The 26,581-nt window shown below is 42.0% G+C and overlaps 6 protein-coding genes across 8 annotated transcripts; 5 read left to right on the top strand and 1 right to left on the bottom strand.

The window, feature by feature from the left end:
• The first annotated feature begins 147 nt into the window (after positions 1–147).
• Positions 148–8,712, top strand: LOC148175633 (uncharacterized). 3 transcript variants are annotated; one of them, XM_088034453.1, is made up of 5 exons: positions 148–214; positions 3,875–3,915; positions 4,606–4,847; positions 4,893–7,394; positions 7,442–8,712. In XM_088034453.1, the coding sequence occupies exons 2-5, from the start codon at positions 3,888–3,890 to the stop codon at positions 8,537–8,539; spliced, it is 3,870 nt and encodes a 1,289-aa protein (XP_087890579.1). In that variant the 5' UTR covers positions 148–214; positions 3,875–3,887; the 3' UTR covers positions 8,540–8,712. The 3 variants fall into 3 exon arrangements, with proteins under 3 accessions (XP_087890579.1, XP_087890578.1, XP_087890577.1); XM_088034452.1 differs by lacking the exon at positions 148–214 and adding an exon at positions 3,331–3,365; XM_088034451.1 differs by lacking the exons at positions 148–214; positions 3,875–3,915 and having other exon boundaries at positions 4,458–4,847.
• Positions 8,713–9,461: 749 nt separating this feature from the next.
• On the bottom strand, positions 9,462–26,060 carry Cad99C (cadherin 99C). The gene is made up of 14 exons (XM_088033585.1): positions 25,970–26,060; positions 24,562–24,643; positions 15,989–16,054; positions 15,761–15,939; positions 15,511–15,663; positions 15,247–15,462; positions 14,799–14,948; positions 14,535–14,753; positions 14,079–14,273; positions 12,944–13,690; positions 11,977–12,894; positions 11,119–11,368; positions 9,844–11,073; positions 9,462–9,794 (listed from the first exon to the last, which is right to left on the bottom strand). The coding sequence occupies exons 2-14, from the start codon at positions 24,626–24,628 to the stop codon at positions 9,553–9,555; spliced, it is 4,632 nt and encodes a 1,543-aa protein (XP_087889711.1). The 5' UTR covers positions 24,629–24,643; positions 25,970–26,060; the 3' UTR covers positions 9,462–9,552.
• Positions 17,098–18,259, top strand: LOC148175632 (putative gustatory receptor 28b). The gene is made up of 4 exons (XM_088034475.1): positions 17,098–17,826; positions 17,871–17,960; positions 18,005–18,119; positions 18,189–18,259. Exons 1-4 carry the CDS (start codon positions 17,098–17,100, stop codon positions 18,257–18,259), a joined length of 1,005 nt encoding a protein of 334 aa, XP_087890601.1.
• Positions 19,602–20,853, top strand: LOC148175631 (uncharacterized). The gene is made up of 2 exons (XM_088034474.1): positions 19,602–20,594; positions 20,640–20,853. The coding sequence occupies exons 1-2, from the start codon at positions 19,602–19,604 to the stop codon at positions 20,829–20,831; spliced, it is 1,185 nt and encodes a 394-aa protein (XP_087890600.1). The 3' UTR covers positions 20,832–20,853.
• Positions 20,953–22,245, top strand: LOC148175630 (uncharacterized). The gene is made up of 3 exons (XM_088033587.1): positions 20,953–21,957; positions 22,005–22,073; positions 22,120–22,245. Exons 1-3 carry the CDS (start codon positions 21,088–21,090, stop codon positions 22,234–22,236), a joined length of 1,056 nt encoding a protein of 351 aa, XP_087889713.1. The 5' UTR covers positions 20,953–21,087; the 3' UTR covers positions 22,237–22,245.
• LOC148175629 (uncharacterized) lies at positions 22,301–24,216 on the top strand. The gene is made up of 4 exons (XM_088033586.1): positions 22,301–23,685; positions 23,729–23,797; positions 23,844–23,933; positions 23,980–24,216. The coding sequence occupies exons 1-4, from the start codon at positions 22,741–22,743 to the stop codon at positions 24,190–24,192; spliced, it is 1,317 nt and encodes a 438-aa protein (XP_087889712.1). The 5' UTR covers positions 22,301–22,740; the 3' UTR covers positions 24,193–24,216.
• Positions 26,061–26,581: the final 521 nt, after the last annotated feature.

The raw sequence follows: 26,581 nt of genomic DNA, 5'->3' as shown, positions 1-26,581 counted from the left end.
TGTTGTGAAAGGTCGGACTCTGATTAAGAAACGTTGGAGAGAGCGATTGTTTGGGTTCATCTCGACATCTTCAAGTCAAGCGAGCTTTGCTATCTTCAGTCTTCCGAGTGCCGTCGATGCGCTCTTGTCTTCGGATCACGTGTCACGTTCTCACGCGGCGCCCACTGTGATTGTGCTGCTTGGGATAATTATTTGGAGTAATTCATTTAAACAGGTTCGTACTAAATTAATTTTTAGCCTCTTTTTAGAACCGGTCTTTGGCATAGGTCGGGGATAATGTAGTCATCTCCTGTTTAGTTTATTGGTTTCGAAACGAAAATGTTTCGAAATCAACTTATGAGGATTATGGATTTCATGGGACTATAAAATGAAAACAATCAAAGTTTTTTACTTGTGTACAATTGAAAGTTGAAACAATGTAATTATACTCACTGATCGAGCTTTCTATGGACTCAAATAGGAAGCTTAAAGGATGTATTCATTTGTTATTTATAACATTTTGCCTTCAAAATCTCAAGTTTTTGACTCTGACGAATATGTAAAAGTAAAAGTCATAACATGACTTGAGAGAATTAAAGTTTATTCTTCGAATGTGAAGATAATAGCCTCCAGTCACCACTAATTTACGACATGATTGCTAACAAGACCAAGAAAATGCCATCTTGCAAAGACTCTTCACACGGTGTTCAATGCCGGCTTGATAAATGAGCTCCATTTTCGGCCCAGAAGCCAATTCGTGTTATTTAATTCAGAGCGGTCGTTGCGAAAGGAAATTGATGCCCCATCAAGTAGGAAGGTCGTTGCAAATGTTAATTTGTCCCGTCAAATGAAGTTTATCGAAAAAGATTGCAAAATAGAACAGTCAGAAAAATGCATTGAAAATCCCGTTATCTCTATAATTAACATTTCGCGGATTTAGGTTACCGTGCATTATTAGTTAGTACCATCATAGGTCAAAGCTACACTACATGACGCAACCGCAGACGTAACTGTAACAAGATTATGTAAAAAAATCGATTGAATTGTTTCGCACATCTTGATAAGTCTTCAGGAAATCTCATGCTACTCAAGGAATTTTATCTAAATAATTAAATGAAGGGGAAAGTTGCGCATCTGCTTTCATCGGCTACCGGTGAAGACGCGGCGGTTCCCATCAGAAGCGACGATTCATTTGATTGAAAGAAAAATAATAACGCTGGCGGATGCGAAATATGCTTGTAGCACATTCACTGATGCGACCTTTTCAAGCGAAAGTCTCCTTACACGCTAAAAAATTAGTCAAGTATGTACTGGAAATGTCGATTAATAAATGAAAGTGCCGAATTTTAGACGTTATATCATTGATGTAGTTAGCTTTATGGCAACGATAAAAAATTAGGAATGCAACGTCTCCTTTCGCTTGCGATTGTCGTCGCATTTTCGAAATTTAAGACGCGCGCTGATCACATTGAAACCACTTGACTCGAAACAATGCAAATGCATTCTGACCTTTCTAAATTAAAAATAAATATTATAAATAACCGTCGATTGCGATGCGATGGGAAAAAACGTTCGCAGCAGTGTTCACGACTTTTCTTTGACGGTCAAGTGATTGTGGTGCTTCAGTTCTCATGTCTTCCTTGACCTGCTGCGAACATGAAGACATTTCGGAAATTTCTGAAATCATTCGCAAAGATGATTTTTTAATTGATCTTCCTTAAAACGACGTTCCAATTGCCAACAAGGCCGCTGGTAAAGTCGAGATGACATTTAAAGTACCAAAAATGTGTGTCGATTTGTTTTTAATTGGGATTATTCAATCAAGGTTGGCGGTGATCGATGATTCTTCCTCCAATCATTGAAATTAGCCGCGTGCAGATCAAAATCTAGCTGACATTTTACCCGTCGAATCAATTTTCGATTCGTATGGTCACTGTCGGCCTTAGAAAGCAACACTTTCTTCATTGAAATTGAAATTATTACGTTTGGTAACAAATGCGCCTCCGTGAGAAGGTTTAGCAATTTTTTCTTGGACGGGTTAAATACCAACGCGCGTTGCATTGTGAGAATTTGGAATTAATAACTTAATTACTCCATTATGACCAACAGAAGAGTTATGAAACGTTAAATATTCGTCTTTGAAATTCTATTGACGGTGATAAGGCCGTGCTAAGGTCGTAATATTGCCGCAGGCGTTCGCACACTCAAAGACACCACCCGGAGCACGTGAGCTTGAAAATATCACTCATTACACAATTGATTGGGGAAAGTCCTCATCTAATTGCCCGTAAGATTTATACCAGCGATCTTAAGGTCTTTAGACACGACGCCGAGTCACGAAAAGTTCTGTAATTAAATGATTAACCGCTGATGGTAACTGTCCATCGTTAGATTTTGTTCCTTCTTTGTCGAAGAGTTCGATGCAAGAAATTCATTTTTGCGCTGACCCTGACCTCTGCAAGAAAGTGACGCATAAATATTTCCACAGATTTCACTAGTACAGTCGTGAGCTCCAATCAAAGATTGAAAAGTTTCTTCATTGTAACTCTTTAGAAAATTTTAGACTCGATGGTAATTAAAGATCCAAGGGTCAAATTCAAATTTATCATAACATTTATCCCATCGCAGCCTTGACGGCAAACAGGATTCGGATCAAATCTGCAAGTGGCACGAATGTGAGCAGTGCAATTATTTTGAACTTAAAGGTTCTTTTCGCACTTGACCTTCACTGTTAAATTAAGAACAATTGTAATTATTTCAACATTACTCGTTTTTCCATCGAAAGCACGAAAAAATTGTGCGGCGCAAGTGAAAGTTTAAAGGTGGCAGGTCAGCGATCACACGGAACAAGGATATCGGCGGATTTCCACGATAGGTTAAAGAGGATGTTATCTCAAGGTTACGAACCCGAAGAAAAAGTCATTTGCCGTTTGCTTCACCGCCGTAAATTAAGAGCGACCTCGGATAATTACGAGTTAATTGACGGTTTGAAGATGGACAGCAACATTGTTATGGTTTCCTGGGGAAACTGTTATCAAGATGAAGAAAGTTGATGCTCATTTCCAACGTGTGATGTCATTCTGTTTACCATAAATGAAGAAAGAATTATTTTTGTCATTGTAATGGATGCACAAATAATTTCTCTTCCTTCTTGGAATGGCAAAATTAAATGTGCTCTCAAGTGTTGTTTTAACTAATCAGGTCAAACAAATTTCCTGAAAAAATAAACTTTCTTCATTTCAGCACCACAGTCACCGTTGCACAATTTCGAGTTCATCTTCATTTTCTGTTTAAGGTCAAGGCATCCAACGTTTTAACACTTTGATATTTCTAATCACTTCAGTGAGCTTCGTGTCTTCGCGCAAATAACACGAGGAAGTGTAACGGTAACCTCTTGTCATTTCGATTACGCCTCTCGAGAGATAATTTTTTCGGTAGCGCAAAGACAAAAAGCGCGTTTCATAACGCTTTCTCACGCTGAATTGGGTTATTATAAGTGCGTTCCATTCATTGTTGCGAAGGATTTTACTAATTTAACTTTAACGAAACATCGAATTCTAGTGCCGAAAATAGGAAAAAGGGCCGACGGGAAGAAAGCAGTGTGCTATACAAATTTTATTAGAACGCGCGAATAAAAATTTTTTTGGAAATGTTGCCTCAAAGTCGGTTTTTTGGAGAGATTTCAACGCCGCGATAAGCGACGAACACTTTTCGTTAAAATCGCTTTTATTAAACGGCTATTAAATCTCATGGTACCGCCGTCATGTAACAATCTATTGTTTGATTCGGACTTTCAGAATTGGGCAACTTCTGGGAAAACGCTCATTTTTTAATATTTGCATAAACCGTTTCAGCACACGTCGATTTGTGGTATTAATTTTGGTTTCTGTTGCAGCAGTGCGCCGACGATGGAGAGGTACCACATCTTCAAATTAGGTAACTTTTAACTCTAGATGACCTTCACCTAGAACGATTAACAAAGTTAATTTGTTACTCATGTTTACATGTTTAAATGTTAAGATGCGCCACTCTTCTGGTCGTTGAAAGTCCGAGGCCGCACTTACTTTGTTGACCCATTTACCCAAACAATTGCAATCAATAATTAATTGTACAATTATGTAGTCGCGTCGTGGAATATTGTAAATGCCGCATTAGCTAAAGAAGTTCTTTCTCTGTCGATGACACAATAAAGGATGAATTTTGTAACTATATAGTATCAATGTTAATCGGCGGATGTCTTTAGATCGCATAACTAGTTTGAAGAAATTCTTCGATTTTGTAACTTCCACGATCCAAGTGTTAACTGAAGCATTAAAGTAATTGGAGGAGGATGAACAATGCCTCTTACATAAGCTCGTTAACGCATATGCAAATTTTTAAGTAATTTAAATGCTGGAAGTGGAAAAGCAAACTGAAATAGATATAAACTGCAACCGTTTTGTGGCAATTTCATGTCTTACATCGTAAACGTCCTATTAAATCGAAGCCTTGCAACACTTTGACATCAATTCTATTGTTTCCAAGCGCCGGTTTGATGCATAGTCGTCAATTTCAATGATTGATTACAATTCATGAGGAGACTTCAACGTAAGCGACGAACCCACAGTTTTATGTTTTTTTTTTCAGGTTTGGCGATACTTTTCTACGCCGCCTATTGCGTGAGACCCATGTTAGTCAACGCTCAGAAGATCGACGATGTAGCCACGGAGAACCACACAAAACTGGACGAGAGTGACTTTTTTTTCTATCAAGGAGTCCAAGGGAAACCCGGAGTCGACTTTCCGGTCCTCTCCCACATCCCCAGGACGACTTTTAGTTGTCGGGATGTCGACTCCGGTTACTACGCGGATCTGGAAACCGACTGTCAAGTGAGTTTCATTGTTATCGTTACCTCCATCATTTCTTTTTCATAGGTTTTCCATATTTGTGAAGAAAACAAGAAGATTTCGTTCCTCTGCCCCAATGGAACCATCTTCCAGCAATCGGAGCTTATCTGCGAGTGGTGGTTCAAAGTCAACTGTACCAACTCGCCGAGTTTATATGAAGAGAGCGCCGAGCAGCTGAGGGAAGAAAACGCACGAAGAAAGTCTTCGAGAAAAGTTCAGAATCATGGTGCTGTTATGAGGATGGAAGAACGATCTTCGGTGTCTGTTGTTAAAAATGAAAACCGAAGAATGTACACAAACCACGCGTCCGAGTATAGAGAAGTTGACAACAACGATCTATCAAAGTCTTCTTCTTCAGATTTCGTAAGAAATGGGTTGAACAGACCGGCACCTTTCCGGAACAAGGAGGAGGAGGAAGAAGGACGAAAAAATCACAGGGGGAGGAAACCGGTGCAGTTCCAGAAGCAGGCGTCGGTCGATAATGAAGAAAGGAAGAGTACGAGGACGCCGCAAAGAAGAAAACCAGTTAAACAACAGAATTCTAACAGGGTGAAAGTGAACCAAAATAGAAGTCAGAGTTCATTCAACAGTCAGCCGGCACCTTTCAGGTACAACGGCGATCAAAACCAGTTTTCAACACGAGTCAATAACCAGAAGGTTTCAACAACTGAAAGAAACCAATTCAACAATCAACCTTCACCTTTCATCAATAAAAACAGAAAGACAGAAAGGCTAAGCAATGAGAGGAATTCTTTTTCAACACGGTCCAACAGCCAATTAACGCATCAAAGTCAGAACTACGCTTCAACAACTGAAAGGAGTGTGGTATCTTCAACACAATTTGAGAACTTTGCTTCGACCACTGAAAGAAACCACTTTTCAACACAATTCGATAATCAACGTCAGGATCAGAATCAGAACTTTGATGATCAAAGCAGTTTTAACAATGGACAATTCGGCTCAACAAGAACTGAGTTTTCTGCACAGACCAGTGGTCAAAATTATAACTTTGTGTCGACCACCGAAAGCACTGTCTTTTCAAAAGCGACTCCACAGAGCACTAATGTTAGAGCACCGTCTTTTACCTTCAGCGAAGATTTTGGTACCAGCACTCTAAAATCTAACAATAACGTTTTGAGTACGAAATCTAGCACCCAACAACCTCTACCATTGAGTGTATCTCCTCAGAAAAAAGTTACCACGGATGCTAAAGATGGTACCATCAAACCAAAGGGTTTCTTTACCAAAAACGACATCGTTACCAGAAGATTGGAACCCAGTGAATCTGATGAAACGCAAATTACGCAAGAAACGGCGTCTTTTGTTAAGAATTCGTTCAACAGAATAGATCAAGAACGGAAAGTTACCAATCCGTATCCAAACCACAGAGAAACTTATAGTGATATTAAAGAACCAAAATATCACTCGACAAAGTCTTATGCTACCATTTCTTCAGTGACTCCTCAGTATTTGACCACGCAGCCTTTCAACAGTGGAAGACCGTTCTTTGGCAATCAAGTTGGAACGACTCTAAGAGGTTTAACCACGACACTCTTACCACCGTTTGGTGGAACCAATCCAACAACTGAACTGTTTAACATTGGCCGCACCGACAAATCTTTGCCGGTGACCTTCCAGACGACCACCACAGAACGAACTGTGAATGTTACGGCGCCTTCTGATGGCTCTTTCAATACCACGCCAAGAAGTGGAGGTACCACTGCGAGGGTGCTTGACCACGCAACTGTTTATGGCAAGTTTGTGAAAAGTGGAGCAACGACGCCATCGGTGGCTTCGACGACGACAACAACGAAACCTCCAGAAAGGAAAATCATTCATTTGTCAAAGTCGCTCTTTGGAGCGACTCCATCTCCGGTGGTGAAAGGAGAGAAGGCGGAGATTTTAACAGTGGCTGATAGTTACAACAGAGGAGTTCCTCAAGTTCGGTTCTTTGGTAAAGTGCAAACTACGAAAGCTCCGAAAACTACGTTTTATCCTAAGAGTTCGTTTAGTCCTCAGCCTTTATCGCTCAACTCTATTGAAAGCAGTACAGTAAGACCAAAAGCCACAACAGCCACCACTGGTTTCTTCGTTACGAAAAACATCACTCCAACAACTTCCAGTCGGATTGGTAAAATAGTTCGTCCTCGACCTTTCCAACTTCCTCCAGAACCAGATGTGGCCGCCAAACCTGTTTATAGTTCGGCGACTCCTACTGTGCCGGCGTATAAAATTTCTTCAGCAAGTCCTTTCGTGGATCCTTCAACCCCAGAGCCGACGCTGCCGACGCCCTTTACCACCGCAAAACCGACATTACCATCAACTTTCGAAGACGTGGACAGTATGATCACCACGTTGGCTGAAATGGCTGGGAACTTCACCGAGCCCAGACCTGGATTGGTGATTCCTCCTTCGGCCGGGCCACAGACCCTCCATACACTTGCGGTGTATTTTGCAAATGCTTTGGATGGCATCGCGGGGGAGAAAGAAGAAGGGGACGGGGAAGGTGCTGAAGAGGATCTAAGCAAGGTAAGTCGTGTCTTCTTCTGATAGAAGTGTTATTGTTGTATTTTTAGAACGACGTGGAGGAGAAGAAGAAACTCACGGAACTGCTGACTCAGATGACCATGGACCGCTACAATGAGCTCTTCTCCGAGGAGCAAGTCACTAAAAGCAGTGAGGACCTTGAAACTCAGAATTCCAAAGGTCCTGTTCAAACAGAGCCCAAAGTGCGCCAACTCGCGAAGGTCTTCACTCAAGCACTGTCTTCGTACCTCGACGATCCGGCGACTTTCCGTAAAGTTCTTGAGGAGATCCGTCCAACTGAGCCTCCAGAAACCGAAGACCTCGCTGACGACGAGCTGTTGAACTTTTCGGACGCCGACTCCAAGTCGAGTTTCCCTCCATTCTACCCAACTCTGCCATCCGTCCGACCAACGTGGGGTTATCTAATCGCGTTGAACACCTCGAATTCGCTTTCAGACTCGGAGAACCTCCAAGGAGCCGACAGCCAGTCATTCATCTCCCAACTAAACAAGTTGAAGAACGAAGAGACCACGAAGAGTTCAACACAGCTTCCGGAAGACCACTGGACGACATCGCCGGATGTTAACCACCTCTGGAAGAAGGCGTTCTCTTTCGATCCCGCGTCCATAAACGAGAATTTCGGCACAACCGAACCGACTTTTGTGACGACGGAAACGGAAGCGCCTGAAGTCATCAAAGACGAGCACCACGAAATCAAATACGAACTCCACGCATTGCCACACATCGGTCTCAACTCCACGCAAGTCCATGGGATCTTGATCGACTTCATGAACACGACGAAGAACGACGACACCAACAGGTTGCAGAGGATTCTCAAGAAGCTCAACACCACAGAAGATGAGTTTTTGGCGAAAATGAAAGAAATTGAAAGTAACCCGTTGACGCGGCGCTTGATTCTTCTTTTGATTAACGAATGTGGGAGCAATTCCACTCAGGCCGTCCCTGTGCAGACACTTTTGGCTCCGAAAGCGGAGATTCTTGACACGGCGAGCTCTGATCACTACCAAAACAAGGGAAACTCAAATTATGGAATCGTTGCTCCCCAGTTGGCTGGGGATAATCAAGACAGCAGAGCTTTGCAATTGTTGAATTCTTTGTACACGATAGCGTCCAAGTTCGGGAAATGATCGATGCTCACTTTTTTATTGGTTGACTCTGATTTTAGTAAAATTATATTAGAAGGAGAGAAAGAAAGAATGAATGTTGTGAGTTTTTAGTTATCTAGATGTTTTATTTTATTTTATTTTATTTTCCTACAAGAATTGGTCAAGTCTTTGACAGATGTTGGCTTCCAAGAAGAACATGGATGTAAATTTTGTAAATAAATTGTTATTTAATAGCAGGCGCGCGTGCTTTCATTAATATCACTTAATGCTACAACTGACTGATGGTACTGGAATGTTGAGGACAGTGTTGGATTCTGCGTGAAATTCTGCGTAAAATGAGTACCAATACTTTAATATTGCTTTACAAATAACTGAAATTTGAACCGAGTATAAAAGGCAGTTTAACATTGGTTCGTAAATGAGTAAGATCATAGCTAGTTAGATTAAGGGTTGAGTTTTACCCCTTTGTCTACATGTTGAGACAGAAAAAATTTTTTTTAGGATCCTCCACCATTCTTCAAGATACGTCGGGGATCCCCGAAACGTCTCTTTATGACCTCATTCACTTTCTCTCGCTTTTGTCCGCCTGTTACGCTCCGCACGCGAGCTCCTATTGTGTCTCTCCCCCACTCGTCCGCATGTGGAGCGTCGCGACGCCGACAACAAGCAATCGATTTCCCGCGAACGTCATCAGCGTCGACGGAACTGCCGCGCGAATATAGACGCCCGATATCAGGCTCACAGAAACAGAGAAATGCGGGGAATCAAAACGGGCACGTGCCACCCCTAAAAATAGATCACCAAACGATATAGCACCCCCCACACGAAACGCCAGTCGGATTATAAATAGAGGGACACTCGATCCTCGTTATCCAATTTACATGCGGAGAGACATGAAAGTCACCTGCCGGGCGCTGCGAGGGGAGATTAAAACGAAATCGCACTCGATATAAAACATTTATTAAAATATAAAATCATACAGTACAACCTTGCAACCTCTTGTTGTTAAATTAAAATGACTATACAAGTGTTATCTACAATTCCGTCGTTGTCTCGACCGGCGAATGATCGTACGAATAACCTAAATGTGAAAAGTCTTTCTTTTCTTTGAACATGACGTTTTCGTTGCTTGGACTGGCATTCATCTCTTCATCGTCCGAAGATCTGTTGTTGTACCTCAACGAGTGTTGCCCCGTTTTCAGGATAATGTGGCCGTCGCCGACACTCGACGCGCGAACTGTCGTCGCCGACTCGCTGCTCACTGGACTTTGTTGTCCTGAAAAGACTTTTATTAACACTCTCAACTCACCAGACTTTCAACTCACCGTATTTCTTGAGATTGTTGTCTTTACTTATGTAACTAACGTTATCTAAACTAAACGCGTGATTCTTATTGCTGAAGTCTAAATGGAGATCGTTGTAATCGTCCTGCTCGTCCACCGGCACGCACATCTGAAGAACTTGCGTCTCGTACTCTTTCAAGTTCGGCTCGACGTAGACGGTGTCGTAGCGCGCCGGACTCGCCGGAACGACGTACTGCCGCTGCATGTGTTCTTTGTACGACTTGTATCTCGACCAGGAGACGCAGATGTAGATAATTCCGACGATCCCAAGAACGAAGATGATGACGGCGATGACGATCAAAGCGTAGGGGAAGACTTCACCGTTGAACGAAGAAATCGACGCCGTCTTCACCTTGTGAAGCACCAGAGGCTCGTGAATGTTAAAAGCAGTGTTCTTGATCTGACCCGTGATATCAAAAGTGATGTTGTCCATCGCGGATTTGTCAAAAATCGAGCGTTTCACCAAAGAGTTGTTGCGGGGAAGAATAACGTCGGTTGTTGGATCCACGACGTAGAACCAGACGTCGGTGCCGGCAGGGTCGCTCTCTAGAGTTCCGTTGCCACCGATGAACTCGCGGGTTGTTAGTTTTTCCACACCCACCACCAGGCCTGATTGCTCTTGGATGATGGAGGTTATTAAATTTAGCTTCTTTTGGACCACGTCGGGTTTGGCGTCGCCGATTACCAACACCATCCGGTTTTCTTTTGTTATCAAATTGACCACCACGCTTGCGGTAACTTCGTGGAAATCCTTCGTTCCATTAGGATTGTCTCTTGTCTTCACTGTTAATTTAAAAGGTGGTTGTACCTCTTCAAAAGACTTCTTCGTCTTGATGATGCCGGTGCTCGCATCAATGGTGAAGAGGTCATCATCCTCATCATCACCGAAGGTGTAGATGAGTCTTCCGTACTTCCCGCTGTCTTTGTCGTCGGCTTTGACTTGCGTTACTGTAGTTGAAAGAGGCGCGTTGGCGGCGATGGCGGCGTAATACTTCTTAGCGCTTTCCGATGGGAAAATAAAGAAGGGGATATTATCGTTGATATCGACAATGTTAATGGTGATTTGACTCGTGCTGAACTCTTTGTTAATGAAGCCTTGCAGCGACATAATTTGTACGGTGATTTGGTACGATTCCTCCACTTCGAAATCCACGGTGCTGTTGAGGTAAAGGGCGCAGTTGCGCTCTTCGGTGACGTTAACGACGAATTTACCTGGAACAAAATTTCAATCAACGCTCCAGTTTTGTTTCAACTCACCTTCGTTGTTGCCAGCAGTGATCAAACACTTGAGAGGGATGTTACCACCATGTGACATGCTATTGACGATGGTCAGCGTCTTGATTTTTGCTCCAAAAGTCGCGTTTTCCGGTAGTTGGACGCTGTAAGAAGTGTCGGCGAATCTCAACCCAACTTCCGGCGCCACTGTCGCCACGTGTTGGATGTAAATGTCTAAAGTGATGACGGACGAAAGTTGGGGTTCACCCAGATCGTACGCCCTCACGTCCACCTGCGGATAAAATTGATTCACCAGGTATAAATAACAGGCATTTTGAGTCAGAAGTGTGGTATATCAAAACTCACTAATTAAGGTTGGTTAAATACAAAAATGACCATAAAGAGTTTCTATTGGTTACAGTTTTTCAGAAAAATAAAACTGAAAATCGAGTTAGCGAAGTTTCTATATCTATATCTAGATACCATAGATTAAAATGATAAATTCAATACAATTTTTGCCATTTTTGAGAAAAATCGTTATTTTTTGGAAGTTTGCCATTTTTTATTTTATTTTCTCAAAAAAAACTTAAATTAATTTTGCGATAATTCCCGCATATCCGAGAGTGGGCCGATTTGTTTCTATTTTTTCTATTAGAAACGGATTTTCCGCCAAAAAGTGCCATTAAAAAAAAAGCTAGGTCAAAAAGAAAACATTTTTTGGCCTTGGTACACAAATAAAATTTTGTTTTTTAATTATTTTGAAAACCGTTACCAATTTGGCATTTTTGTTATCATAAGTAACTGTATTAAGCAAACTCAGATTAACTAGAAATTACTAATGTCACAAACAATTATTTTGGATTTGTTGCCCAGTGTAATTAACACTGTGGAGGAAACTACCTGATACTCCGTGTCAATTTCCTTCTTAAGATCGTTGGTAACTCGCAGGATCCCCGAGTCAGGATCGATTTGGAAGTACTTGGCGGCTTTCCCTCTCCCGATAATCTCGTACCGCACCTTATTCCCCGGCGAAGTCCCATCGGAATCCGTCGCGACTAAATTAGTCACCGGAGTACCAATAGCCACGTCGTCTTCAAGAGTAATCGGATGCGGAATGATCGTAAACACTGGCGGAATGTCATTTCGGTCTTCGACATTCACCACGACTTTGGTGGTGCTCCCCGGTTCGTTCGACATATTCTCCAGAGTGCCGATGGTGAGGACGTGTTGACCATCCTTTTCAAAGTCGAGCCCACGAATCGTGTAAACCGAACCGGTGTTTTCGTCGATCCGGAAGAGATCCGTTGGACCTTGATGGATGACGTAGGTGATTTTTTTAACAGTGTCTGGGTCTTGAGCCTTGACGTCAACAACGAAATAGTCGGGAACGTTCTCAGGTACGGCGGCTTCGTACATCGTCTTGGTGAAAACCGGAAGTTCGTCTTCGACGTCGAGGACTTCAACGGAGACAGTGGCGGTAGCGATGCGGGGATCGGGAGCCCCGTCTTTGGCGGTCACGACGAACTGGTAACTCTGTTGGTTCTCAAAGTCCAACACCCGGCTCGTCGTGATTTCCCCCGTTTCGTCGTCAATATCAAAAGGTAGTCCTGAAGGAATCGAATAGGAAATCATCGCGTTGATTCCCTCGTCGGCGTCCGTCGCCTTGACGAAGCCAACCGAAGATTTATTCAAACCCTCCATGACCTTGAAGGTGTAGGGATCCCCCACAAACTCCGGATTCTTATCGTTGATATCAGTGACCTTGATGTTGACGGTGGCGGTCGCAGACAACTTTCCTGCGTCTTCCGCTTTGATAATCTAAAAGTGAACTGTTGAATCGTACATGGGCGATCAAGCGGAAACTCACCAATTTGTACCGTGTCAAATCCTCCCGATCTAACTTTCTAATAACCGTGATAATGCCGGATTTTGTCCCTATTGAAAACTGGCGAAGATCGTTTCCTGAAACGATCGAATACGAAACTGGATCGTCTTCAGGATCACTCGCTACGATCGTCGCCACTGTGGAGTTGATGGTGGCCCCTTCGCTCACTTCGATGTCATAAACCGACTGCTCAAAAATAGGGCTCTGCGTGTTTGGCCCCGGACTGATGGTAACTTCAACGATGGCTTGACTGTACAATCCTCCTTTGTCCGTTGCTTGTACCGTCAAACTGTACTGATCCCCAGCATTAACTTTTCCAATAGTGGTGAGTTCCCCAGTGGCCGGATCGACGGTGAACTTGTTATTACCATTGTTGGAGACGTGATAAATAGAATAAGATACCATCGCATTATCACCTTCATCGTTGTCGGTGGCTTTGATCTTCGCCACGGTTCGTTTTACGTCCCCAGCAGGCACCGAAATGGGCGGAATTATCGGCAGAATAGGCGCGTTATCGTTGACGTCGTTTAAATGGACGGTGACGGAGGTGGGGGCGCTCGCGGCGACGCTGTTCTTTTCGCGAGCGACGATTTGGAATTTGAAGCGACCTGGATTTGGGGGGTCTCGGTCTAGACCGTTTTCGTTGACGAGAAGATGGCCGTTTTTGTCGATGCTGAAGAACGGAGTAGTCAGTTCGAAGGTGTACGTGGGCTTGGGGTCGTGGGGGCCCTAAAAATCACCGTTTCAATTATAAAAATAACATTAATATCGGTCCACTCATTAAAAAGTTAAGTTGGCAGCAGCCGTTAGCAATTTTTGGCCGTAACAGTTGGCAGCGAAAGCGTTTCACCTTGACGCCACTGTGGCATGCGTAGAAGCTAATCGTCTACACAACACTACCAAAACTTGTTAAATCTCTATTAAAATCATTCTTTTGCAACAAATTTTTGATTAGTTATTAATTAACACACTAAACTTTGACAACGAGTTGACCTCAAAAATCGCCACCTTCAATTTTCCCCCAATTTTCTCCCTTAAGAATTGAAAGCCTGATTTACACCCAAGAATTTTCGAAAATTTGTACAGGAAAGTGGACTCATGGCAGACCGAAACTTACAAAGTCCTTATCTACGACGGTCACCACGAGAGGGCTGTTGTGGTCATCGACGACTTTCTCGCCGATTGGTGAATTTTCATCCACGTACCCCTCGGAGGAAGACAGATGGATTTCAGGAGGATTGGCATCGACGGGTTTAACAGTGATGAACAACTTCGCGGTGGTGGAGCGTTTGGCTTCGGACACTTCTTGCGCCTAGAAATTAAATTAAGCCTACTTTGATAAACGTACAAAAACATTTCGTGCCGTAATTGGCTACAAACACCCCTCGTGACCTACTTTCGAACTAAAAACATTGTAATTGGTGGAAATTACACAATGTAAATGGGGCGCCGTATCGTGAATATAAAAACGCAAATATTGACTGGCTGGAATAAATTAAAAAAGGCAATTAAGATCTATCTTTTCACTTAAAACACGACCGATTTTCCTCAAAACGATTCACGCAACGCTCACCTTGATGATAATATTAAACTTTTTCGTCGCCGAAGTGTCCACAGCCTTGATCTGGCGCACAGTTCCGGTTTCGGCGTCAATTTGGAAGTACTCCGGGTACGAATCCGGGCTTCCGCTGACAAACGAGTATTTTATGGGGGAATTTATCGTGTCCATGTCGACGGCTTGGATTTTTTCCGGGGAAATGTTGAGAATTCCGTGCAAAACACCGCTCGACACCTAAAACAATTCAATAATTGCCGGCATTACAGATGCCTGTCTTACCGATGCCGAATATTCCGGATTGATGCAAGTTCCGTCCAAAAGCATGCAGCCTTTGTAGATGAAAGACGGATTTTGGTCGTCGTCATCCTTCACATTAACTATAAGCGTGGTGGTGGCCGATAAACGTTGGCTTTCGTCGTGAGCCCGGTCCTGGAAAATCGCCAAGGACGTATGAATATGAAATTTTTTAAATGCATGAATCTGATAATGGCGAAATTATACATGGGATTAGTAACGAAAAAATTATAAAATCGGACACGAAATGAGGGCTGTAATTGTGATTTATGGCCCGATAATTACGGGGAGGAATTTTCACGCCATTAAAACTACTTTTTTGACGGATTTTCTATCGAAAAAACGGTATGAACGTGAAAATTAAAAGAGTGGTTTTAAAAACCCCAACCACGCCACCAAACAGGTTCAGCCAACGCAGAGTCCTCTCACTCACTGTAGCAACGAGCGTGACGTAATATCTTTGCGTCTTCTCAAAATCAAGCGTCCTGTTGACAGTCACTTGTCCTTGATGTGGTAAGTTGATGGCGAAATATCCAAAACCATCCTCGCTGTGGACTCTGTCGTCGTCGTTGTCAAAATTGTCATTTTTTATAATAGAATACTCGACTAGACCGTTGACTCCGGCATCTTTATCTTTGGCTAAAATATCCTGCAAAGAAACGTTGAGAGAGAGTTGCTGGAGTGGAAGTCCAAGTACCTGGAAGATTGTCGTTCCGATGGGCGTCAGTTCTGAAATGCTCGTTTCATACGGGGTGTTCACAAACTCAGGAGCGTTGTCGTTGATGTCAGTCAGTCTTACAATTATCGGAATTGTTCGTTTCTTGTGCGTCGCTTTAATGGTGCATATCAACTGAAACAAAAGATTGACTTTCACTACCGCATAAAATTACGTTTTTGCGCCTAAAATCCAACATCTCACCGGTGAAATTATTAGAAAGTTTGCATACCTGAAATACTATGTGAGAGAGGCTGTTTTCATCTCTATCCAGCGGAGACAACAGTTGCAGTTTTTTACCATTGAGGAAAAACAAAGAGGGACCTTTGGGAAACGCCAAATCCAGGAAGATGTCGTCGTTGGGCTCGCCGATTATTGGCAACTCAGGCGGGATTGTCTCTTGGTTAATGGCTGGAATTGAACATTTCAATGCCAACTTTTCCACTAATTAACGACTTACATTTTCCGCGGCTTTCTTCGATGTCCAATATTATGTTTGATTGACCCGAGTCGACTTCACAAAGGCCTGAAACAACAAATTTCTTGTTCAAACAATTCGAGGAATATAATTGGAGTGAGTTGGTAGTTGCGGTCGCAAGATCTGAACATGACGGTAATAAACATACAGTTGGTTTAGGTTGCCAGATGTCCACCCAAAGTCACAAATTTTCAAATTTTTATCGTGTAATTCGTTCCTGTTGCTAATGGTTGCAATGGCAGTGTTGTTTTGGGGTACAAAAGACGATCGTGGAAGTTCTGTCCTTGTAATGCGTTGCAATTAAATTTGTTTGTTACCATTTTTAAACAGCCTCACTTGGAACATAATTTATTACGTAACTTTGATGCACAGCAATTTTGATGTCAAAATTGATAAATGTCACATTCTCGGGAAAATCGTAATGCCAACTATGTTATCTAAAAATTTCGAAAATTAATTTATCAAGATTCCAACCTTAAATAAAAAAAATACTTCAAAGTGGACACTTGCGACCTAAACCCTTAGTGATTTTTATCGGTAACAATTGGCAGCAAAATCGTTTGACCTTGACGCAACTGTGGCTGCGTATAAGCTAATCGTCTTTCACAACACTGCCAAAACTTGTTAAATCTCTATTAAAATCATTCTTTTGCAACAAGATTTTTATTACTTATTGATTAATACACTTAACTTCGACAACGTGTTTACCTCAAAAATCGCTACATTCAATTTTCCCCTAAGGAATTGATAGCCTGATTTACACCCAAAAATTTTCGAAAATTTACACTGGAGAGTGGACTGATGGCAATGAGCTGCACTTTAAATTTGATCATACTGTATTAGTTGAATTTCAGCCCACTTTCTACGCCGATACGTTTCGTCCACTTTTCCTCAACTTTGCCCTGTTGGGCTTCATACCTTACCGCTCCACCATCACCTACAACCTCCCTGGTGTCATCCTCGTCATCACCAACGTCATTGTTACCATCCTCTACTTCAAAAGTGTTAACGAGACCGTCATCCCCGACTTTGCCAAAGCCGACACCATCAAATTCCTCTCCGTCGTTCGCGACTTGGGCAGCACCTCCATCATGGTCTTCAGCATAACTTACTTCTTCATCTCCTTCAAGAAGTTAATTTCACAGTTTAGTAAAGTGGCTGAAGTGGACGCTAAGCTCGCCGAAACTCGCACCAATGAAATAAACAAAAAAGTGAAGAATCAAGCGATTTGCGTCTTGTTCATTGAAAATTTCCTCTTCAACACTTTGGGAGAGATCGCGTCGGCGATGGTCAGAGACAACGATCGTCTTTTATATTTGTTAGTAAACATGTACCCTCGTCTCGTCATGGGTCTTTTCAATTGTTTCTTCTACACTATCTTGACGTTGGTTCAGACCCGCTTCCAAGTCATTAACGAACTTGTGCGGGAAAAGATGGAGAAAAGTGAGCGCGTGGCTAAATATCCCAACGAGTTCGATTTTTGCGACAACATCTCAAATCTAGTCAACCTCCACAAAATTCTGGTGAAAGTGGTCAAGGAAATCAATTCAATTTTTTCTTTCCACGTGCTCATTTCCATTACCATCAACTTCGTGCTGTTGATCGGGGACTTGCACACTTCGATGTACATCATTTTTTTCGATCTCTTTTATAAGCACAACAGGATCGTTCTGGATATGGTAAAAAACTGCATTACCTACATTTTCGAACTGTTTTATTTAGCTAAGCGAAGTAGTGATTTGTGCAACGAGGCCAACAAGACGAAGGTTGTGCTTCTAGGGATCAGAATCGACATTGACAAAGAAGATGAGAGAAACACGGTGAGAGGGCTGTGGTGGAAAAACCGATTAACATAGCTTTCTAGATCATAGCGGCGGTTTTGAAGCTAATGCAGAATAAATTGGAGATCACAGCGTGCAAGCTGTTCAATATCGACAACGCTCTCTTGTTTTCGGTGAGTTGTTGATTTTAGAGGCGCAATTTGACGTTCTGTTACAGATTTGTGGTGCTGCTTCCTCGTATTTGTTTATTATGTTGCAGTTGGACATCGGAAACAAAGAGGGCGATGACATGGTTGCTATGACTAATGTGACAGCGTTCAATGAGAGCGGAGGCAGTTTTTAAACTTGTTGATCACATTGAAACCACTTGCACCTGCGCACTTGATTTGTGTTTATATTAGGTGTGACTTTGCGAGGTTTTACTGAACACACTGTATCAAGTTTTCAGTTGTTTACTAACAAAATTACTTAACAAATTACGCGTGATAATGGGTGATACAAACAATTGACGATCAATATGTTTAATATCCTAGAGTACTAGATGACGCGATGGTGTTAACCCCTCGAGAGATCTTCTTCCCTGTCAACACCTTGTCCCAAATCCTAGGAACCTGGCAGTTTCGACGTGTCCAAAACCGCCTAATTGTCTCAAAGTTGCGCCTCCTCCACACGACAATATCAGTCTTCTTATGTGGGGCGTTATCAACGTACTTCTTCGCCAATTTCAGCAAAGCACTCACCGGTCAATTCCGTCGTGTCAAAACAATCAAATATCTCATCGTAGTGAGAGTAGCAGCCAACATGGCCATGATGGTCTTGTCCACTATCAACCACTACGTGAACTCTGCAAAATCGCTTTCCACCATGGTCCAACTCCAGCAAAACGACGAAGTCTTGTTGAAATTCGGCGAAAAAGCGGCGTTAACTAGAGCCGACGCCTCCGTGCGTCGAAGAGGTTTCTGGTTCGTGTTCCTCAACATCCTCGTAAATTCTTTAGCGGGGGTGATGAGGGCACTGACCAAGTCGCGTTATTTCGAGGTTTATTTCCTCGTGACGACGTACCCTCGAGTTGTCTTGAGCAATTTCAACACGTACTTCTTGATGCTGGCTCTGATGGCGCTCCACAGGTTCAAAATAATAAACTCCGTGGTGTTAAAAACAGTTAGCACTGATCGTAATTTCACCAAGAACTTGACTCGGCTCGTCTGCTTTCATAAAAAACTCACGGATATTGTGAGGACCAACAATAGAATTTTCGCTCTCATCATTCTCCTTTTTATTGCTACGGATTTCGTCCTTTTGATCGGCGATCTCTACATTGTTTTCTATTATGTTGTCTTCGGGAAGATTAACACCCACGCAAAGACCATCGCAAGTTTGACAGTCAACTGTCTAATATACAGTGTGGAGTTGTTTTATTTCGCACACGTGGCGACAAATTTGTGCAAAGAGGTGAGTAATTTCCGGCGCCACTGTTCAAAACGGCGCTTTTCAGGCCGATCGCACCCGAGTTCTGGTGGCGGGGATTCACGTGGAGGTGGATAAAGAAGAGGAGAGAAACGCTGTGATTTTATCGATCATGAAACTGTTGCAGAACAAACTCGAGATTACGGCTTTCAGATTGTTTAGCGTCGATAACTCGCTTCTTTTTGCGGTGGGTTCGTTTTAGAGCAGAGTGAGATTTTTGGGTCTTTTTTAGATCTGTGGGGCCGTTTCGTCGTACTTGTTTATCATGCTGCAGTTGGACTTGGGCAGTGTGGGCTTGGACAGTCGGAATTCCACCAATATGGCGCAGTAATAGCCACTTTTCTGAAATGTTAGCACTAATAATTGCAGTTTGGATAAAAATGGTTTCAATCAATACCACATCTAGCACTCGGTGTAATTATATAGAAGCATCGATTGTTCTTTTGTTTGTATGTCAAGCAAATTCCAACTGTCATAGCTCTTGCAGAATGAGAACCATCGAAATTCTTTCGCCCATCATGACGTTCTCGAAGATTTTAGGCATGCAACCTTTTACCATCAAAAGAGGTGTCCAATTGTCCAGCGTCCAGTTCCTCCAAACTCTGTTCTTCCTCTCAGTTTACCTTAGTTACTCTTTCGTTTACTTCTCCAACTCCTTCAAAGTCGCCGAGCCAAACTCTTGGTCTGCGTACAAAGCTATGGGAAACGTCCTGTTGATGATGGGCATCGTACTAACAACCCGCCGCACTCTAACAGCCATTCTGGAAGTCGACACAAAAGTAGCAACAATCGACTTAAACCTCCGACGTTTCGGCTGCGAAAAAAACATCCTCAAAGCTGACAAAACCCACAGAAAACTCCTCATTATCCTAATTTGCATCAACTTGACGTACAATCTCATGAGCGAGATTTTCATCCGTGCCACTGGAAGACACAGCTCCCTGCAGTTCTTCACAGTTTACACATATCCGAGAATCGTTGTTAACACGATGAATAATCGCTTTTACGTTTTGTGCATGGTCATCCAAAGCCGCTTCAAAATGATTAATCGCCGCGTTAAAAAAATGAGAAAAATGTGCGAAGAAATCGAAATTTTAGTGGCGGCGCATAAAACTCTTTTCGAAGTCACGGGTAGAGTTAACGCGAGTTTCGCCCTTTGTTTTTTGTTGTGGCTGTCGCAGTGTTTTTTCTTCATGTTGGTTGACCTTCACGGAGCTCTTTACGAGGTGCTTTTTAAAACGATCAGCTTCCAGGTGCTTTTCATCGCGGTGAAGAACTGCTTCATCTATTGCTTCGACTTGTGCTATTTAACGATGAGGTCTTCGGAGCTTTGCAACGAGGTAACTGTTGTTTCAGAAGCTACCAGTTTTCAACGACTTTTCTAGGGAAATCGCACCAAAACTTTGCTGGTGGGGGTTGAAATAGGAATCGACGATAAAGTTGGACGCGACAAAATTATTTCTTCGACGTTGAGGTTGCTGAATAGACACTTAAAAATTACAGTTTTCGGACTCTTTTGCGTCGATAAACCGTTTCTTTATTCAGTGAGTTTCACGAAATTTAATAGGAAACGTTGAGTTTGTTGTTTCAGGTTTGTGGAGGAGTTTGTTCGTACATCTTCATTATTTTGCAGATGGACATGTTGTTTGCAGACAAAACATAATTAGAAACACTCTGTATATTTTAGTAATGACAATAAGTTAATAAAATTAGATCCAATCAATTAAAAGAGCACAATAAAAATGTTATTGAATCGGCAAAGCACTTAATTCCAAATATTGATTCCGTTTTATTATTACACATCAAGCACTCGTTAGTTAACCTTCAATTACCATGGCAACTGCCATAAAAATAAACGAAATTTTCGATCCGATCTTCACAGCCTGTGCACTTTTCGGCATTCTTCCCGTGCGCGTCGAAAAAAAAATCTTTTTTTCAAAAATCAAACTCCTATATACCTTGACGTACGTCTCTACTTGTGCCACATGTCTCTTCTTGTTTTTCAGACAAATGACAGTAGCCATGCGGCCCGAACTGTCAAAACTCCAAATAATCCGTTCCATCATAGCTCTTCATTGCTACGGAAACTTTATTTTGATGATTTTTGCCATAGTCTTCGTCGTAATCAAGTGGGCGAGGGTAAAATCACAAATCGACAACATCCGACGACTTGATTTGTACTGGAAACACTCGAAAATCGTCGATTTTAATAGGAGACTGCGGAGACGTTCAATTGTTCTCTTGTTTGTCGCCCAACTAATTTTTAATCTCTTAGGCGGCGTTTATAGTGCATTAGGTCGAACGGATAAACAATTGGTGTACTTCGTCATAATTACGCTTCCTAGATGTGCGCTCACAAATCTCGTAGTGACGTTTTCGGTGATCATGGAAGTGATCAATTCGCGCTTTTGTCTTGTCAATCAAACAATTAGTGATCACAATCTAGAAAGTGTTTTGTTTCTCCATAGGAATTTGATCGAAATTACTAAAAAAGTCAACTCGCTGTTTGGAATTCAACTGTTGGTTTGGATCGGATGCGACTTTGTTTTGATTCTCGCTGATTTGTACGGTGTCTTGATTATTGTGTTTGCGGGAATGTTTTTCAAATATTTTACGATTGTTTGTGTTATCAGCAAAAATTGCGTCATTTTCGGATTAGAACTGATTTATTTGGTCCGAGTGTGCAGAAATGTGTGCCAAGAGGTAAGAAAAAAAAAAGAAACAAAAAACACCCTAAAATTCGATTTCAGGCCAATCGGACAAAAATGTTCCTTTTAAAAATCAAAATAAAAAGTGATGATGAAAAAAAACGAAACGAGGTAACTTTCGATAGTGAAGGAAAGGCGACAAATGTTTTGTTTTCAGATGGTTTCGGCAATCTTGAAACTGATGAACAGCGAAATCTGCATCACTGCGTTTCGGCTTTTTAAAGTTGATAATTCTCTTCTTTTTTCGGTAAATCACAGTCTTCCAATTCATTGATAATTCTCGGTTTTAGATCTGTGGGGCGGCATTCTCCTACCTATTCATCATGCTCCAACTCAACATTGGCGTAGACGAGGCGAAAAACCTCCAAAATTCAACTTCGCAATAATTTTAATTAAGTAACTAGAGCGCAATTAGCTTTGATAAAATTAACCGTTTGTGACAGTGTAAAATTTAAATTTCCCGCCAACACCTGAGAGCTATCAACAATTTATCCAATTTGTCGTGTTTCTATTCCAGTCGATTCGCTTCGTATTTTGAATCTCATTTGGCGCTCGAGTCCCAACCAAATTTTCCACAAGTTGTCACTACATCTGTCAATGTACACTGTAAAAAAGGAAAACAGTTGAAAGTTTTCAACGCCTCCCCAGCCCAGAATTTTACTTGAACGCACCATAGTAAAACAGCCCCGCCATCTTGATTTAATTACGTACATTTAATAAATTGAAAACGAATGTACAAACAATTGATTAAACAAATGAGTAACGTTCCTTGGTGAGAATGGCCGACTTTTCGTTCGTCAAAGTTTTCCACGTCATCCAAACCCTCTGTGAAATCATCCCGGTTTCCCCATTCTGTCGCAAAACATGGGTGAACCACTCAAAAGTGAAGATCCTCCAGATTTTCGTGTATTTGTCCCTTTATGTGGCGCTCAGTGTCATTTATTACGATGAGTACACGTCGCAACTTCCGACCGAGTTTCTGAAAATCAAAACCATCTCCTTTGTGGTGATTTTCCGCACTTTTGCTAACGTGGCGGTCATGATGATCATCTACTTGACGAGTTTCTTGGGGTTCAGGCAATTCGCGATCGAAATGAAGAAGCTTCAGAGCGTCGATCAGCAGCTCAATAAATTAGATTTCTTGGGGTTTTTGCCCAAATCGAATCGTGAAGTCCGCAACAAGTCGCTCGTCCTCATAGTCATCGTCCACGTCGTTTTCAACATCTTCGGGTGTGTCTTAACGGTGGTCCTTAGAGATTTCAACTCAGTGGCGACTTTTCTGGGGGTTTACGTCGTCTCGTTGTTCCCTCGCGTCGTAATAGGCAACAGCAACTTGATTTTCTACGTCACGTTGATGCTCTTAACCAACCGCTTCAGAGTCATCAATAACGACATCGCTAAAAGGATCGATGACTCGAAAATCGCCAGAAAATATCCTTCCAAAGTCGGTTTCTGCGAGGACATGCGATATTTGGTGGATCTTCACAAAACCCTCGTCAAAATCGCCAAAGACATCAACTCCATCTACGCCGTTCACTTACTGGTGTGGATCGCAGTGACCTTCGTCCTCCTCGTTGGCGACTTGTACGTCACCATGTACATTTTCTTTTTTCATTTGTCCGGAACGCCAATCCTAAGCATCCTAGTTCTCTTCAAAAACGTCCTCATGTACGCCTTCGATCTCTTCATTTTGGCGAAATTCACAACAGATCTGTGCGACGAAGTGAGTAATTACCGCATTTTCACACTTTCAGACTGAGTTTCAGGCCAATTCCACCAAACGCTTGATCGTGAGAATGAAAATTGACATCGACAAAGAAGACGAGCGGAATTCGGTGAGAAAACGAGACTTTGCCGAAAAACTTCATTTGTTCCTTTCAGGTGATAGTGGGAGCGCTGAAATTGGGCCAGAACAATCTAGATATTACAGCTTGCAGATTTTTTAACATTGACAACGCTCTTTTGTTCTCTGTAAGCGAAAATTTCAGTAGAGAAATCTCTAAGCGCTTTTTTACAGATCTGTGGAGCTGCGTCCTCTTATCTGTTTATAATGATACAGTTAGACATGGGGAATATGAATGACACTGAAACCAACGCCAGTGTGACAGAGGTGAGATTTAACACGACTGTCAATTGTTTACTGTTTTGTTCCAGCCGCCTGAATATTTTAATGCGAGCACGATTTATAACTAAACCATTTTCAAGTGTTGAGCGTGTGATCATAGTGTAGTAATAAAGAGTGTTATGCAATGATCGTTTCACCCTTTTTCTGATCCTTCTGAATATTTATAACAATGATTTCCAGCCGCCTAAAAGAGTTTGTTAATGTCATCTATTAATAAAAGATGACACAGAAACCACAGCTACGTTGATTACGATTATTTATTTCGAATTTCACGGCTTGACCTCAAAGCAGCGTTATTTTTGTTTTTATCAGCATAATTTTCTGATTACAACAACAAATTAGGTCGATAGCGACGACCTCGTTTACATAAAATTCGGATCGATAGCCAATTGAGCAGAAAAAGGGCGGAACGCGCAAAGCGATGTTTTGTTGTTTTATTGCAGTGATTACTGCGATGATTATGTCATTGCTTACCTGCGAAAATTCGATGGACGTGGAGGAGGAGGAAGAGAGACGACAGGAGCAAGCGTGAAGTCGCCATTCAGATGTTTTGGCACTGGAAACAAAAGAAATGGTTATTTAGGGTTGGTGAAAAAGAAACGCAAAAAGTTGTGATTGAGTAAGCTTTGACAATTTCTCTTGTTTTCTGTGAAAACGAAATTTAAGGGGTCAATTCTGAAAGTCTAAATTTATGTCTTTCACCGGCCATATGTTCCCATGAATATTAATTTAATTAAAATTAGATTTAGAAAAGTGTCACAGCTCACTTGTTTGTATGAGGCAATAGTGCAATAAACAAGCGAAGCAGAAATTGTGACCCACTCAAGTCGAATTTTTCGGCCCATTGACCGTACGAAAAATGGACACTTGAGTGTCACGTGATGTAATCGTTGCAAAAATCGCAGTCGGCTGTAAAAGTGACGACTTCCTGAAGTGGCTGTGGAAATTCCTCGAGCTCTCCGTCATCTTCCAGCCTCCGATTCATCGGAAAGAAGGACATTGAATGAGATTAAAATACCGTTAGTTGGCACAAGATGTCGTACTAGCTAATTGGAACGTTGTATTGAGATATTTGGTGTGGCGGAAACGAAGAGATTGAGTCATTGGAAAAGAGGTAATGGGCGTGGGTGGAAAAGAAAAAAACGAAAAATTGGCACTTCCTAAAAAAGTCTCACGTCTCGCGCTTTTTACAAAGACAACAGTTATTTCCGTTTCCCGCTTTATCGCATATTTATGAGTTCAACTCGTTTGCATGACAATGAGGAATGACAGTCATCTTTGTGTTAATTGCAGAGCTTTTATCTGGTTGATGAATAAGAGCAGATGGTGGCGAGTTCCTACGTACCTATATGAATAGTGACACAACAAATGAAGCTAAACGAGAATGTGAAGAGTTTCCTCGAGAGATTGTTGACCCTGAGACTTTCGTTCTTAAGAGTTTTTCCAACAAATTTACTTAATTGTTCCAAAGAATGCACTAATTACAAGTACACGGAAGGGAAATGTCGTTTGGTGAACGGTCGTGTTTGCAAGTGTTAAAATTGTCTTTTTGTGTGATAGCATTACATAAGAAATGCAAAACAAGAGACTTTCTCGCTTCTTTCTTCACACTTCTCGCCAACAGGTCAAATGTCGCTCAACCCGCAATTATCTCCTCAAATCCGGAAATAAAAATGTCGACTCTTTAATTTCCTCGCCCTTTACCACAAGGTTCCTCTCGTTACTTTCACAAAATTCTTGCATAACTCTGTTAAACTTGTGAACTTTAAACAATGCATGCAATTACGAGAAATATCGACTGCACTGAAGCGATCTGGGTCAATCGACTTTGGAGATATCAACGATGGATCAAGACACGACTCCGAATCTGTTCTTCACTAACCTTTGTTTCCGTCGCGTGTAAGTATATCCATAAAGCGTGGAGTCACTTTTTGGTTTCGGGATCACTGAAAGACATTTTCATCAAAGCACAGACACATAACACTCGCGAAAATCGAGAAATGGAACTGAAGACACGAAAAATTGTTGAGAATGCGACGCCGCACCTGTTGGTACTACCTACGACTACGACTACTTTGTATAGCGGTGCTTGGTGCCTGACCCAGGTGATGGTTCAGGTAAACATGGAAATAGGTTGCGTAGTGGGAGGAAGAAAACCAGCAATGGTACCGCGAGAACTAATGGTTGCCTACGCTTTAAGTTGACTTAGAAAGAACCTTACTCAGCTAAGAAAACAAGTAAAAACATACCGCACACTGGCGTCTCACTGCCGTCCTCATTTGTTTGTCCATATTCATCATCAAGTTGGCTGACTCTTCTGTGAACCATTAAATCCTTCCATCATTTCCCAACTGTTTTACTCCGTTGTTATTAAGCTGGTGCTCATTGTTTAACTAAAAAACGATTAAAGACTAGACTAGAGGCCACCAAAGATTTGTCCATAAATTCTTATGAATTGCTAACCTGTATCAAGTCGTCCAGGTCCCGAGCAGTT

This window comes from Gnatocerus cornutus, chromosome 4 (assembly GCF_029298725.1).
Source record: "Gnatocerus cornutus isolate USDA-ARS CGAHR chromosome 4, icGnaCorn1.1, whole genome shotgun sequence".
NCBI classification, from domain to species: Eukaryota; Metazoa; Arthropoda; class Insecta; order Coleoptera; family Tenebrionidae; genus Gnatocerus; species Gnatocerus cornutus.
The sequence above is the reverse complement of the archived record's forward strand: the minus strand, read 5'-3'. Positions and strand labels throughout refer to the sequence as shown.

Bases quoted from the DNA above. Each gene is read 5' to 3' on its own strand.
- Cad99C (XM_088033585.1), bottom strand. From the start codon at position 24,628: ATGGCGACTTCACGCTTGCTCCTGTCGTCTCTCTTCCTCCTCCTCCAC. The intron at 14,949-15,246 runs GTGAGTGAGAGG...GCGATTTTCCAG, and splicing joins ACGTCACGCTCGTTGCTACA to GACCGGGCTCACGACGAAAG. The intron at 14,274-14,534 runs GTGAGCGTTGCG...TTTAATTTCTAG, and splicing joins AGTTTAATATTATCATCAAG to GCGCAAGAAGTGTCCGAAGC.
- LOC148175630 (XM_088033587.1), top strand. From the start codon at position 21,088: ATGGCAACTGCCATAAAAATAAACGAAATTTTCGATCCGATCTTCACA. The intron at 21,958-22,004 runs GTAAGAAAAAAA...ATTCGATTTCAG, and splicing joins GCAGAAATGTGTGCCAAGAG to GCCAATCGGACAAAAATGTT. The intron at 22,074-22,119 runs GTAACTTTCGAT...TTTTGTTTTCAG, and splicing joins ATGAAAAAAAACGAAACGAG to ATGGTTTCGGCAATCTTGAA.
- LOC148175633 (XM_088034451.1), top strand. From the start codon at position 4,551: ATGAGGAGACTTCAACGTAAGCGACGAACCCACAGTTTTATGTTTTTT. The intron at 4,848-4,892 runs GTGAGTTTCATT...TCTTTTTCATAG, and splicing joins ATCTGGAAACCGACTGTCAA to GTTTTCCATATTTGTGAAGA. The intron at 7,395-7,441 runs GTAAGTCGTGTC...TTGTATTTTTAG, and splicing joins CTGAAGAGGATCTAAGCAAG to AACGACGTGGAGGAGAAGAA.
- LOC148175631 (XM_088034474.1), top strand. From the start codon at position 19,602: ATGTTAGCACTAATAATTGCAGTTTGGATAAAAATGGTTTCAATCAAT. The intron at 20,595-20,639 runs GTAACTGTTGTT...CGACTTTTCTAG, and splicing joins CTTCGGAGCTTTGCAACGAG to GGAAATCGCACCAAAACTTT.
- LOC148175629 (XM_088033586.1), top strand. From the start codon at position 22,741: ATGGCCGACTTTTCGTTCGTCAAAGTTTTCCACGTCATCCAAACCCTC. The intron at 23,686-23,728 runs GTGAGTAATTAC...ACTGAGTTTCAG, and splicing joins CAACAGATCTGTGCGACGAA to GCCAATTCCACCAAACGCTT. The intron at 23,934-23,979 runs GTAAGCGAAAAT...GCTTTTTTACAG, and splicing joins ACAACGCTCTTTTGTTCTCT to ATCTGTGGAGCTGCGTCCTC.
- LOC148175632 (XM_088034475.1), top strand. From the start codon at position 17,098: ATGGTCTTCAGCATAACTTACTTCTTCATCTCCTTCAAGAAGTTAATT. The intron at 17,827-17,870 runs GTGAGAGGGCTG...ATAGCTTTCTAG, and splicing joins AAGAAGATGAGAGAAACACG to ATCATAGCGGCGGTTTTGAA. The intron at 18,120-18,188 runs GCAGTTTTTAAA...TGTTTATATTAG, and splicing joins AGCGTTCAATGAGAGCGGAG to GTGTGACTTTGCGAGGTTTT.